The sequence below is a fragment of the Electrophorus electricus genome, chromosome 7 (genome assembly GCF_013358815.1).
Source record: "Electrophorus electricus isolate fEleEle1 chromosome 7, fEleEle1.pri, whole genome shotgun sequence".
Taxonomy (NCBI): domain Eukaryota; kingdom Metazoa; phylum Chordata; class Actinopteri; order Gymnotiformes; family Gymnotidae; genus Electrophorus; species Electrophorus electricus.
The window spans coordinates 21,725,683-21,740,699 of record NC_049541.1 but is presented as its reverse complement, the minus strand read 5'-3'; the positions used below and the strand labels follow the sequence as shown (position 1 = coordinate 21,740,699).

The window sequence follows — 15,017 nt, the reverse complement described above, 5'->3', positions numbered from 1 at the left end:
AATAAATACTAAACCTTAACAAGTTTGCATAATTAACAAAACAAACCCTGTCGATTACAGACCGGAACAATTAAATGACATTTAATGCGAATTACTTTGGAATAATGGTGACCTGTTATGCCTCTAGTAGAGTTCTCGTCTATAAAAACAGAGCGCATAATCTCGCACGCACACGCCTGGCGTTCCACTGATCAAACCTCAGCGCGCGTCAAGACTGGATTCCCCAAATGGCCCCCTCACGTGCCAAGGTCTTTGGAGGCCCCGTAGACGCAAAACTGGCTTAAAAGTCTGAGTGGGTGAATTTAACAGGGAATAAACGTCTGACTGAAAGCAAACCTAGTTCGTGCTCGTCCTGTGACATTTGGGGTGAGAACAGTGACGCTGGACGTGTTAATAGTAACAGAGCGGAAAAGATTTCTGTAAAATCAAACACAGATGTCTGTTTTTTTATTTACTGCAACCCCAGTAACCTAAACAGCCGTACTGATTTAACATTATAGGCTTTTACATTTAAGAGCTAGAAAACATAAAACGTCTTTTCACCGTCTTTTCACACAAATTCTCATTTGAAGGACTCCTCAAAAGTTCGCGCCTGTGAAACGAACGCGCGCGCCACCTGGTGGCCGTCCGCAGACTCGCGGGGTTACGCGTCATAATGTTGCGACGCATGGGGAAAGGTGGCTAGTGCGCGCCCTTGGCGGCTGAGGACGGGAGGGTTTTGTATAGGGAGGTTGTCAAACTGTGTCGGCGCTCGGAGGCAGTTCGCTTACAGCCGCAGACATCGCATCATTCCGTCCCGTTATGTAAGTCTTACGGGTAAGCGCGCGATCCCGTAGCCACTGTTTACCTGCGACATTTGCGTCTCTCTCCGTTAACCTTAATAAGCGCGCGCCTCGCTTTGCCGGGTCCTCACGCGCCTGAGCTGAGGTCGCACTGAGCCAACCATGAGCGCCCCGAGCTCCCAGCAGAGGCGCGCGTGTTGGGGCGCCAAGGACGAGCTCTGGAAGTGTCTGGACTCGCACGAGGACGACGGAACTGCGTGCGAGAAATACAGGAGCCAGTTCGAAGCGCTCTGCCCCGCGCAGTGGGTGAGTATCGTGACACCCGAGCGGGCGCGGTGCTTTGTGCAGCACGCTCGCTGGCTTTTCTGACTAATGCTGCGCAGGGTGCTGACGTCATCGCCCTGCACAACAGGTGAAATACTTCGACAAGAGACGAGACTTCCTGAAGTACAAAGAGAAGGTGGAGGGTGGAGGAGCCGAGCCTGCAGCGCGAGCGGCTAAAGTGTAGTTCGAGAGCCCGTGCGCGGTGAACCGGACCTGCACCGTAACGCTGCTGCTAGTGGCACGTGTCTCGGAAGCGGTATGATGTCTTCACAGATTAAGACATTATTTAAAGATTAAACCTTAACATATGTGGGTGTGTGCGCAAAAGCGTTAGCAATTAACATAATGAACACAGTTATCGTTTGTGTAAAGTGTGATTTTTTTTTTTAATGTGCAACACAAAATTTGTTGTTTTGTAATATGAAGTTCAGTGGAACAGGTTCATTGCAAACAAATAAAAAAAATGTTTACAATGATTTGGAAGTAATTTCACGGACATTGCATGATAGTGAGTTTGTTGTATTTACAGCAGTTTGTGACCTTTTTATAAATGTTTGCAGTATTATGACTGCTGTCTAAATGAATTATAGACAGAACACGGTAAGGCATACAGCGTAACATACGGCATTCCCAACTTCACCTTGTAAAAGCAAACTGATAATCTACAGTCATTTCCCTCAAAACGCTCATAAACACACTCGACACGAGTCTGGACAACACTGGAACGTAACGGAGTTGATGTGCATATATTTTAAATGAACTTGGTGCAAAAGCAAACATCAGTTTACTATTTTCTTATTCCTTTGTGTTTTTATTTTTATTGTAAATGGTATATGGGTCTGCAAGATAACTCGGATCATTCTACACTCGCCATAATGTAAACGGTGATGCAACATGCCCTCTTTGGGGGTGGGGGTGGGGGCGGGGTTCCCTCGGTACCTCTTTCAGTGACCATTTAAAACGCCCTGTATAAGCGTCTATTTCTTTATGTCGGGTAGAAAAACTAAATGCCCGCACGCTTTGGCAAACGCTTTGTCGCCCTCCGGTGGCTACAAGCTGCCAGTAGCATTTCTCGCTATAGCCCAGGCAGGGAACTCGGTCAGTTGGAAAAGCGGTACACCCCATGTGGTTATGGCCAGCATGACCACCAAAACTCCGATCAGGTTCACACCAAAACCAGCCTTAACCTGCAAAGTGACAGAGATGCAGCTGAAGTCGGGGTTTTGCAGAACATGCAGCTGTTGTCAAAACATATGAACATGTTGGTTTTGATTTGTATGTTCCAGCAAGTTTTAGTAGGCATTATTATAACTTTTGGCACCTCAGTATATATCAGCACAGTTGGGCCTCTTACCATGTCACTGATCTGCAGGTGGCCGTAGCTGAACACGATGGCGTTGGGTGGGTTTCCCACAGGCAACATGACTCCAAAGGACACGCACATGGTGGCAGGGATGAGTGTGTACAGGGGGTTTATCTGCAGAGTCTCCGACTGCCACAGCAACAGAGATCAGGGGTCAGGTCACAGGCTGTTCAGGACAGATCACCACCTAACAATGTTGCTTTCACTTCCTGGGTTACTCACTGATTGTGTATGAAATCTAGATATCTGTGTGGCTGTAGCTTTTACGTACAAGGTGGCCTTTGTCAATATAGTGTGTCATGTCAGATAATGTTGGAATGTTTTGGTGTGAAAGTAGAGATTTATTGGTACGAGTTACAGTAATGCTTTCGATCTTGTAGGTTTCTACTAGTAAGGCACGGCGATGGTGTTTCTGCTTTGACATGGCGTCATGTGCGTGTTCTTACCAGAGCCGAGAGGATGGGCAGGAAGACAGTGAGGGTTGCGGGGTTGCTGGCGAACTCGGTCACGGCAGACACCAGCAGGCAGGCGAGCAGCGTGACGGCCCACGGCGGCAGGCCGCTCATTGGCTCCAGCTGCCGGCCAATCCACACGGAGAGCCCTGATACCTGCACGCGTGAGCCACAGAACAGCCATAAGGGACACCAACTGAACCTGGATCAGTGTTTATGACCCATTCCAGGAGTGTTGGTGAGGGGTGGCTTATGTACCTTACATCCTGCGGCCAGCGCGTACCCCCCACCGACCAGGATAACAATCTCCCAGGGCATTAGTCGCAGAAAGTCTTTCCATGTGATCATGGGTGCCAAGGGGTCTCCTTCGTCCTCATCGGCACTGTCCCCCGAGTCTAAAGAGAGAGAGGTGTCTTATCAAGTCCTGCCAGTAAGAGGTGCCACTGAGTCCGTGTATTCCCCAGAGGCTTCTGACCAAGCCTAAAGGAGCCTGCGGATGATGAGGAGGGTACAGGGTGAAAGGGCACGGGTGCTGACCTTTTCCATGACTGGAGCCTCCTGATGGCCAGGGCTTGCGTGCAGGGATGAGGAAGAGGAGGAAGCCGAGCAGCACTGAGACCGTCGCGTCCGTCCTGTAACCCTTCCTGCAGGACAGCACACAACTGACGGTGATGCACAACCAACATCATCACACGACCAACATCAGCACACGAACAACGTCAGTACACCACCAGTGTCAGTGTGAAGTCTCCAGTTCCACCATCTCCGGGCTGGAACTGGGGGTTCGTGTTGGTCATGTGAGGCTGTCATGGTGTGGCGCTAACAGTTACACTCAAGGATCTGGACAGAAATCATGATATCCAAGAGAAATAGGCGAGCAGAGTCTTCACACACTTCTCAAACAAGCATGTCCAGCCAGGGACGAATCCAGGTTCCCTTGTGAACCACAGTAAGGTCATCAGAACGAAGAAGAGGCCCGTCAGGACCTCAGGATAGCTGTTTGGACAAGTAGGATAAGAAGTGGTTCAGCTGCAAAACTGTAAAAGTGGTTTTAAAGATTGGCAGCTGGGGCTTTTGCATAGATGGCGAGATTTCACCTGATGGGACCGAGCTTCTGGTACTCCTCATGGATGCGTTTCTCCGAGAGAACCTCCCGCTTGGTTTTGCGTTTCTTACTCCAAGAACAAGTCTCTCTGAAACTAAGTGCATTCTGCAGTGAGACAACCACTGTGGTGACCCGAGAGACAGTTACATCTGTGCCTGTTTGCTGACTTAACATCAGGTAAATACAGGAATCATTTCTTCACCTCCCAAAGACAAAAATATCTCCAAACAAGCAAGCAGTTTTAAGATAGTAAATTTTAATCTCTCAAATATTAATTAATCATAATCTCTCAAGCATGCAGTTTTAATCTAGTAATCTGTGCCTAGGGATTTTGTTTTGGTGAGTGAACAGAAATGCACGGTTAAAAACAAAAAGAGGTAAAACATTTTTAAGTAAGATTTCTCTTACTTGCATCCAAGAAACAAGAAGTGTAGCCACATCCAGGTCAACACCAGCATCACCAGGGCAATAGGCAGACTGAAGATGAACCAGGTACCAAAGTTGATGAACTTAGCCTCTGGGTATCGGCTAGAAGAGAGGTGGAGCAGATCTTTGAGATATTTGCCTCATGTGCTGATTACACTCTGTTGCAAACAGGTCAGAAATGATGATAATCTGGCAGTATGTTTTAGAAGTAACTATTTAATAACTATTTAAAACAAACCTGATCTAGTTTTAATATGTTTTTCACTATCACCTATAAAACAAACCTGATCTAGTTTTATTCTCAGAATGACCAAACACAGCTGTAAAGGCAGCTTTGCATTATGGTCTTGAAGGGAAGTACAAGGTCCTGCTTACAGCATCAAAACCTCAACACACATGTTCAAGTGGCTCCTTCAGTGAGGTGCAAGATACAAACCTTCATTTTATGATATAGCACCTGACAATGCTTTTCATGAATATTGTGTGTATTGAAACATTTAATTTGTTGAGTAAATAAGAGTTTGCTATGGTCTAACTCATTTGTAAGTGAACTGCATTAAAAAAGCTGAGACTGACTTTTGATGTGCTGTAGTTCTGCAGAACATGCATGTTGCTTCCTGACTATAAAACAATTAACCAAACAATACTATCACATAATATAGACCTAACAATCACATCACAAAATATAGACCTAATAATCATATCACATAATATAGACCTCACAATAAGATAGACCTTCACCCCAGTTCCTTAAAAATGGAAAAAGGATAGTTGTTTTCACCAACCTAAACAAATCCTCAATAGCCCAGCAAGAACCAGCAAACATGTTCTGATGTCATATGTCACTGAGCAGAGATGCTTACTTGTTAAACTGCTCTGCAAAGATCATGTTGGTGGAGGTGCCTGTAATGGTAATAAGGCCCCCAATGGTGGCTGCGTAGGTGATGCTGAGAGACAGACACTTGCAGATCATGTGATCTCTTTTGGTGGGATATAGCGAGTTCCTCTGAATCTTGGGTTTCTTTGGCATGGGAATGTCAACTGCAGTCTGCAGAGTGTAAAGGATCAGACAGGGAGGTCAAAAACCCAAAGTTAGTTTTACTGCTGCAGGGCTTTCGCTCTGCTTGGCCGAACTTCTCACCTCAGTTAAATACCCGTTAGTCTCCTTTGGGACATCTGGACCCTGTCCCGGTTTCACTCCAAATCCACTGGCTTTCTGTGGAATAGACAAAAGGAAAACAGAGAAAGGACTGTCACGGCTCTGATGACGTAACGTCACAGTTCTGATGATGTCAGGTCTTACCTCTGCCACCGTGCAAAGATCACGTTTCTCACAACTGCAGACAGAAATGAAGATCGATCATAAATGAAGGCAAATGAGTTTATTCCAGGAGCTGTACTGAATGAGTTCTGTTTTGGTTGAGCTCATACCTGTTTTTACGGTTTAATTCAAACTGATTCTTGCTCACAGTCTCTTCACCTGTAAAGATGTGATGTAGATCAGAGTATTGACAGCATGTTTACAACACTGCACAAATGAACATGATCTCTGGATTTGTGAAGAACCACTGTGATGTATGCCAGGCTTTGTTAGAGTTCTGCCTGCAGAGTGACTCTACACAGACACTGGTGTACGGTGGCGGTGTGACTCTACACTGACACTGGCATGTGGTAGAGGGGTGACTCTACACTGACACTGGTGTGCGGTGGAGGCGTGACTACACTAACACTGGTGTGCGGTGGAGTGGTGACTTTACACTGACACTTGGTGAGCGGTGGAGGCGTGACTAACTGACACTTGGTGTGCGGTGGAGGCGTGACTCTACACTGACACTGGTGTGCGGTGGAAGCGTGACTGCACTAACACTGGTGTGCGGTGGAGGCGTGACTCTACACTGACACTGGTATGGGGTGGAGGCGTGTCATGGTACCGCTTTCATCCTCTTGCGTGTCCATGGTGTCGGAGTCATCATGGGAGTCTGCGATGCCCGTGTAGATGAGTTGCTGAAGCACGGCCTCGGCGATGGGCATTACCATAGCAGTGGTGGAGGTGTTACTCAGCCACATGGACAAGAACACCGTACAGCTCATGAAGCCCAGCACCAACCTAGGGCACATCCACCCAGAACCATCGTGTGTGTGCGTGTATTCTGTGTAGGAGCATTCCAAGGCATCCACCTAAAACACCTTAATTATGTGATTAAATCAATCGTTTCTTACACTGGTGCAGCATGAAGTTGACTTCAGCCCAGACAGGAAATAACTCACTTGATCACTGATAGAAACAGAATCTAGCCAGAAACCTTGGGGATGTGATGTAGCACATGACCCTTACCTTATTTCACCTCTCTGTGTGCGTGTGTGTCTGTGCGGGTGCGTGTGTGTGCGTGTGTGTGTGTGTGTGTCTGTGTGTGCGTGTGTGTGCGTGTGTATCTGTGCGGGTGCGTGTGTGTGTGTGTGTGTGTGTGTGTGTGTGTGTGTGTGTCTGTGCCTGTGCATGTGTGCGTGTGTGTGTGAGATGGTACTGGCGTACATGCCCGGCTTGGCCCCTGCCACCATGACCATGCGGAGTGCGATGCGTTTGTGCAGGTTCCATTTCTCTATAGAGGCAGCCAGACAGATCACCCCCATCAGCAGCAGAGTGGTGTCCTTAAAGTACTCCGCAGCCACCTGAACACACACACACACACACACACACACACCAAAACTGCTTTAATCAGGGACGTGCAGCCATATCACAAACGTCTGGTTTCTAATCCACCAAAGATAGGCGCATTACTCTGTTAGAACGTCTGTGGATTTGTCACACACCTGCCTCGTTAAATTAGACACTGTAGTTCAAAGCAAGATTGAGTGAGCGTTTGAACTCTGACCTTATATGACCTCTAGACCCAAATCTAATCTAAAGAAAAACAAATGCCACAGCAGGCAGCAGCTATGAACTGATGAGTAAAGAGTGAAGTGATGAGTGATCAGTGATGAGTGAGGTACCATCTACATGTGTGACAAGTAATGAGTGATTCAGAATTATTTAAACAAGTCACAATGAAGGAAAAGAAAAATGACCAGAAGACAGGCACTGCATTTTTAATGCACTGTTCAGAAGACTAGAGAATAAAGACTAGAGAAAAGGTCATATTTACAAAGCATGATTACACAGGTTTAAGATACCACATCTGCTTTGTCAAGTCTGTCAAAAAGGATTTAGTCACATGAGGAGGTTCTTTGGTTCAGAGCCCTTTGGTTCAGAGCTCTTGGCCAGTCATGACCACCACAGAATATTAAAGCCAGTCTGAAAACACTATATTTCCTTCTATATTCATGCAAACTGCATAATTTGGACAGTTAGTGTGTGTTAATTCTACTACAGCACACACATATGCAACCACCTGACTCTCACAGGGGCTTTCCCTAAAGTTGAGGGAAAACTCAACCGGACAAGATAGATTGTTAAATATGACTAAAACTAATTTGAAAGAAATTAAAGAGTTCAAATTAAATTATTCATTTAAAACTGATGAAAATTAACCTACCAAATCAAATTGTATTTGGTGTTTCTAAGGGTTTGTAATTATATTTCAACTTTTACCTCAGTGTTCTCAGAAACTGTCCTGGACGCTTTAAACAAACTGAAGTATAACTGCTTCTCTTTTATGCGTGTCCAGCTTTATCCCTCCAGCCGTCTGGTCTATTTTGTCGATCTATTGTTTGATACAGCACTGAGCAGTCTGACTACCGTAGCCTTCTCGTCGTAATGTTCTGTTGTAACTCTTGTAGCACTGTAGAATTTTTAGTGTTTTTCTTTATTCTTAATTTTATGTCTTTTATTTCTTATCTGGACGCTTCACTTGTACAAACCTATTTTATTTTTAACTTTTTATTTGCAAAAAAAGTCTTCCGCTAAGGCCTGTCTGAGGTGATAGATTCCAGGATGTAATAGGCTATATCATTTTAGCATTTAATTATTTTTCCTTTATGTAAAGCATTTTGAATTGTTATTTTGTATGAAAGGTTTGATACAAATACATTTGCATAGCCTAGCCTAGCATAGCCTAGCGTACCCTATCCTAGCCTAGCATAGATTAGCCTTACATTTTAGAGCTGTTGCTTAATTTACATGATTACATGATTTCAACACCAAGACTGGACAGAATTGTCATATGATCATCTCTTAACTTACTGAAAAAGTGTTTCAGAGCAGGGTGTTTCCACAGAAACTCAAGAGTAAACCGTATTTCTCCCCATTACTCTTGGTTAAAGAGTATTTGTTGGTTTTTTTTTTTTTTTACCTTTACGATAGGGTGAGACGTCAAATTCTGCTTCTACTTATTATTTTTAATTTAATTATTATACTGAATATGATTTGATGAATTCTTTCTATAAGTCTATGTGTGTAATGCAGTTTCATTGCTATGACCCATAAAGAGTCTCCTCACTCCTGTCCTGTAATTCCACAGATGGCCCCAGCAGTTACAGAACTACTGCTGAGAGCGTCTCACAGGTCACAAGATCCAGGACCACAGTTATGCAAGCTAATCAGACCTTCTCTCTCTCTCTCTCTCTCTCTCTCTCTCTCTCTCTCTCTCTCTCTCTCTCTCTCTCTCTCTCTCTCTCTCTCTCTCTCTCTCTCTCTCTCTCTCTCTCTCTCTCATACACAAACACACATATGCACACATACACATACATGCGCACACACACAAACACACACATATGTGACCTCTTTCTCTCCATTTCTTTCTCTGAAAGTGCTAATATTTTTTTCTTAAATCAGCATCTCTGCATGTACAGCAGCCATTCCATTCAAGTGTTTGTTGAATTCCTTCACAGACACACCTCATTCTACTTAATGAGATGCTGAATAGGTGATCACCTTAACAAAATCTTGTTCTAACGAGCAACAGTATAAAAACCACTGATGCTGTAATCACTATTCTCTTGTTATAGAACCAGCTGGATGGGAAAAGCAGTGCTAGGACTACCAAAAAAGTAAGTATTCAAATACAGCTACAGACCATGCCAAAAGAGTTGAAAAGAGGTTCAGAAGGATACAGTGAGCATCAGGTTGCTTCTATCTTGAAAATAAAAAAAACTACGGTTCATAAGAACAAGGTCAAGCAGCAAACGCATGGGACAACAACAGCTACAGACTGACAGAGGTCAAAAACGACTCTACCGACTGTGATGATCGCCACCTCATTCGAATGCAACTTAACAACTGTAAGATGATGTCAAGTGACCTGGGGTGAATTGCACAGCGAGGACGGTTAGAAACAGGCTTCTGGAGGCAGGGCTGAAGTCGTGCAAAGCTGGAAAAAAGTGTGGATGAGGGACCACCAGATCAAGACCCTATCATGGCCAGCGCAATCTCCAGACCTGAATATCACTGAAAACCTCGGGAATATGATCGAGAGGAAGATGGATGGTCATAAGCCATCAAACAAAGCCAAGCTCCTGGAATTTCTGTGTCAGGAGTGGCGTAAAGTTACCCAACAGCAATGTGAAAGACTGGTGGAAAGCATGTGAAGATGCATTCAAGCTGTGATTAAAAATCAGGGTTATTCCACCAAATATTGATTTCTTGACTCATCTTAAGTTGAAATATTAGTACTGTGTTGTTTATAAATGAGTATGAGCTTTTTTCTTTGCATTATATGTGGTCAGAAATTTCTGTAAATTTTGTTATTTTGACCATTAGTCATTTGCATTAAAAAAAAACATGTTCTAAAATACAATATTTTTTATCTGGAATTTGGAAGAAATGTCAGTACTTTACAGAATAAAACAAAACTGCTCAGCCTGGTCAAACACATACCCATCAATACCTATCAAAAACTAGAGAAACTGATCATTTTGTAGTAGTCTCTTGTTTTTGCCAGAGGGAGTGTGGGTGTGGGTGTGGGTGTGGGTGTGGGTGTGTGTGTGTGTGTGTGTGTGTGTGTGAGAGAGAGCGATTTGGCACTGTTCAGTGTATTAAGAAGAGATGGCTTACCTCACTTGACTTGAGGACCCCAAACATTGGGTACAGAAATGCAGGCACCAGCGCTGCAGCTCCCAGAGGCACAGCCTCGGACACCCAGTACACCGCTGTCACGATCAGCACGTAGGCACAGGAAGACTCCTACACACAAACCGAACTCTCAGCACTATACATGCTCTGCAGTGGCCACATGTAGGGGTGTGACGATATACCTGGATACCGATGTATCATGATTCAACATATTTATGTAGTGATATCTGGTAATACTCATGGACTTTACACGACCTAATAATTCATCTGTTACATGGTTATTCACATGCTCACATTAACACTGACATTATCATTTGATAATTTATTTATTGAATCAAAAAGATTTGGAAAGCATTACCAGACTGAGAAGGATATATCTGCGCATATATCTGCATTTATTTTTTTTATTATTAATTACTAATTAATTATAGTCCTGAGATACACAAAAATGGAGACTCTCCACTGATAAATGTAGTCTAGTCCATTTTACTAAATGATCAATTTAATCCAGCCCAGTTTAATAAATGATAAATGTAGTCTAATTCACCTTAGGATCTGGAAGGATTACGTAAAATGGAACGCTAAGTTGTTCTAATAAAAGCACATCCTAATTGTCGCACTTCAAAAGACCTTATTTACCGCCGCTGTTACAAGGCCGTAGGAGATAACACAGGATAGTCCGCAGTGCTTGGCTTTCATTACGCATTTTCATTTACAAGGTTTAGATTTCTGGATGATTTTCTTTAGTCATAATTACCTGGACCAAGTGACTTATAAGGTCAGCAAGGTCAGATAGCAAAGATGAGAGAGTCACTGAACACGACACTATTGTACAGTTTCAAAAACATGAACAAACTTCCAAGCCAACCCCTTCCTCTCTTCTGTCCTGAAGGCTAAATAACGCAACTGGTCACCAGCTTTCCCAGTGGGATCTGTGGGAACATTTCTGCAGAAAGGAACCCTGGAAGACAGCCCTTAGGCTGAGAGAAGAAAGGTCCTGTCAGTTCTGCATGGCAACATTTAGGCGTATACTCAGAACTGCTGAATTACGTACATGAAACTCTTATCAGGATGTTCCCACTAAGATGAGTAGCAAATAAAGTAAAATATTTACTTTCTGGAAGCAAATTTCCCTTTGCGTGCCTCCACATACACAGCTACTGGGCCACGGCAGGAAGCAAGTTAATCAGGCGATTAAAACCAATGCATTAAACAGGTTTTATAATAATGTAAGCAGCCTTGCTGCATTAATACGCATTAACACATTCTCCAGTTAAACAGCGATGCAGTAAATGCAGGGAGCCGTGAGTCCAGCAGGCATTTGCTATGTGTCCCTCACACCTCGGGCTTGTCCACCTCTTCGCTATGTCACGTCTCCCTACCAGTGGATATGGTGGACATGGTACTAGAAGTACGTGGGGCCTCTCTGCCTGCCCTACCTGCATGCACTAGTGTTCCATGCCAGTCCCCCTCTCATGCTTCACGTCTGCTGCCAGCTGTGCCCAGGCTTAAACGTGAAGGCATGCCACAGTAATGAGCATAGCTACCAGATTAAGACCAATACACGCTGTTTCACTGGGCTCTAATCTCCTTGTTGCTCTAGGAGTCAGTGCATTCACAGAGCAAGGATTTCCATTAGGGAACTGGACCCTGGGAGGAGACATTGTGCACGAGGGAGGTGAGAAGATCTGGATGTCAGCTCATCTCGTCTCAGTGTATCGTGATCACTTCTCAGCGTAGCACGGACAACATGAACCTACATGCTGTGTCAACCTGGGTGCCTTTCTCCAGATTTTGAGAGACCCTCTGCGTTGAGTGCCAGTCCTTATTTCTGCTGTAGTACACACTAGCTTGTAGTCTGGCACAACTACTGGTGAGACTGGATTAGTATGTGGCTTTTAGCTACAGGATGACACCTTTATTTCTTACCTTTGACTTCCCTTGATTAAGGGCAGTGATAATCCCATTATCAGTGACCAACAGTATCTAATCTCCACCAGTTTTTTGATGACAGTAGTGTTTCTTGAGTGTGTCTGCTCTTATCTTCAAGGGCCAGAGTGGCTGTGGGGTTTCCTCCAAGCACGCAGTATCACACCTCACTCCATATGTTTAGTCAGCTGCTCTCAGACTTTTTGCTGCTATTAGTTAACTCAGGTGTGGCTCTCGCTTGACTGAAACACAAACCTGCAACCACATTGACCCTCTTCAGTGATGATTAGCTACCTCAGGTGTAAAGCACTGATCACAGTCACCAGACATGATCACACATCAGTGTCCGTCTGACGATCATATAATCTGGAAAATGATTATAAAATGATTATATAAAATTAAAATGATTATAATCATATAATATGGAAAATGATCTCTGTATGATCTCTGTTTGCAACCATCATCTGTTCGGCTGAATGGTGTAGTTGTAGCTGTTGTAACGTGCACAATTCTCCAACAGCATGTTTAAATCATGCTATAAAAAACAAAAGACTAATTATTTCATTGAAGCAATTGCACATATATATGTACACAGTGTTTTGAGGATTGTTTGAAAACTCAAGAGCGATGTGCAATTATATATCCGCAGGTACTGAGTGTACTGGACTCGGATCGAATCCTCAAAACACTCTATAAACAAACAACATCTGTACAAACCGCTCGTGTTTCAGACAACAGTTCTCCCCAGAAACCTTCGATGAAAAGAATCCAGGGGGCGCACAGTGATGATACATAATGTGCGAGTGGTCTGTCTCTTCAACCCACGAAATTTGGAAAGTTTCCAAACTGGTGAGAGGTCGCTGTACTGTTGTAGAACCTATACCATACATACGACTTACATAGTATAATTAGTGAATGCTAGTATACGGTTTTGGTAGTTCAAGTGTCACTTTTGTCTATGCGCGTGGCCTCCCCAAACACTTCCTCATTATTTATTATTATTTAAATAATTACTTAATCAGCAAAAGCGTGTAATTACCCAGAATCATTTAAAAACAGAGCATTTCTTTATCATCGGAGCATTATTGTATTTAGTAAACGCAACTACAACGTTACAACTTGGCGCAAGAAAACGGGATTAGCAAAGAACACCAATGCGTAAAAACGCACGCAAACGCATTCTGTGCGCGCGGGCAAAAAGCTCCGGATGAAATACTCACACTGCTCGGGTGGATGAGGGGCAGGGGTAGTAGCGACAGCGGAATCAGGGCAACCACAAGCAGTTTGCGCGCCGACCATACTTTTCTGCATAGGTCCATTTTAGCGGTGTCAAGCCCCATCTGAGTTTTCTGTAGTTGTGTTCTGTAGTTCAGTGTTTCGGGCCAAAACTGCCCAGATGTCTCCTGCGGGTGTCTTTCTTCTGGTTGTAATTTGGTAAGTCGGTATAACTTTTGTACTTTTTAATACAAAAGCATGTTTTTCCTTTTCTGCATGTCCTCTAAAGTGTGAAGCTTGCTTTCTTGAATAAATTGCGGTTTCGTTGCATGGGTCAGTGACCTTCCTTTTGTTATAGGCGCGTGCTGCCACGGTCCACGCGACGCGGTGCCCCGTATACCACTGAGGGGAAATAAACAGATCCGTCAGTCACGCGATGTATTGACGGAACAGATAACGCATTTTGCCTCCTGTATACGTTTTTATCTGTGTGCTTCCATTTTTAGCTTTTTGCAGTAATGTTATATATAATGTTCTAATGTTATATTAATATAACATGTTATTTATCGGTTGCAATGTCGCAAACCATTAGTGGCACTAAAATAACTAAAATAAGAAAACTTAGCCTTGTTTTCTACTTCAGATAAAAACTTCTTCCATGGAGCAGTTCAAATGTAAAGCTTTACAAGCGTACTCACTTTCTAAGACGCGTGGTATCTCCTCCCCGTTTGCTCCGCGACCAACGGCAGATTAGTGATGGTGGGTACGGTGGGGTAGATGCGGTGCGGTACGGTACGTTGGGGTAGGTACGGTGGGGTGGGTACGGTGTGGTAGGTACGGTGGGGTGGGTACGGTGTGATAGGTACGGTGGGGTGGGTACGGTACGGTGGGGGGCGGCTCTAAAGGAATGTTTGATTAAGAGCTGTGGGTTTCGTCAAAGAACAGCGGGAACAGTTGTATAAAGTGTTATGTATTACAAAAGGTCTTAGGGATATAGTCTAAAGCAGAGATTTATCAGACTCAAATAACTTTAAAACACACGTCGTTTGCTTGAAACTATTGTAGACTTAATATAAGCCCTTTATCGCTTAGTTTATGAATTAGTGAATATGTAATAATAATAAAAAATAAATTAACGTCCCATTGAAAAAAAAAAAAGCTTAGTTATTTATACTTGCAAAGTTATAAATATTTTGTCAATTGTCAAAAAATATTACTTTTGTCAGTGACTACTACACAGGCAAATTTAAATTTCAGTAACAGTGAAATAAAGAAATCGTTGCTGACATCTTTGCCTTTTTAAATTGACTTTATTAAGAAAAAAATTCAATACAAACACTCCATCATCAAAACCTCACAAACATAGTATCAGCCAGAGGACCTAGTTAGACATACGTCACCCATTTACATGTCC

The 15,017-nt window shown here is 43.7% G+C and overlaps 2 protein-coding genes across 3 annotated transcripts; one reads left to right on the top strand and one right to left on the bottom strand.

Moving 5' to 3' along the window:
• Positions 1-663: 663 nt before the first annotated feature.
• Positions 664-1,582, top strand: LOC113575815 (cytochrome c oxidase assembly factor 6 homolog). Its single transcript, XM_027007549.2, has 2 exons — positions 664-1,088; positions 1,195-1,582. The coding sequence occupies exons 1-2, from the start codon at positions 945-947 to the stop codon at positions 1,288-1,290; spliced, it is 240 nt and encodes a 79-aa protein (XP_026863350.1). The 5' UTR covers positions 664-944; the 3' UTR covers positions 1,291-1,582.
• Positions 1,465-13,753, bottom strand: slc13a4 (solute carrier family 13 member 4). Of its 2 annotated transcripts, XM_027007551.2 has the most exons (16): positions 13,609-13,753; positions 10,442-10,570; positions 6,986-7,122; positions 6,384-6,559; positions 5,884-5,932; positions 5,756-5,789; positions 5,594-5,668; positions 5,316-5,500; positions 4,435-4,554; positions 4,019-4,120; positions 3,816-3,917; positions 3,459-3,565; positions 3,180-3,316; positions 2,916-3,077; positions 2,461-2,598; positions 1,465-2,293 (listed from the first exon to the last, which is right to left on the bottom strand). In XM_027007551.2, exons 1-16 carry the CDS (start codon positions 13,726-13,728, stop codon positions 2,156-2,158), a joined length of 1,911 nt encoding a protein of 636 aa, XP_026863352.1. In that variant the 5' UTR covers positions 13,729-13,753; the 3' UTR covers positions 1,465-2,155. The 2 variants fall into 2 exon arrangements, with proteins under 2 accessions (XP_026863352.1, XP_026863351.1); XM_027007550.2 differs by having other exon boundaries at positions 5,594-5,789.
• Positions 13,754-15,017: the final 1,264 nt, after the last annotated feature.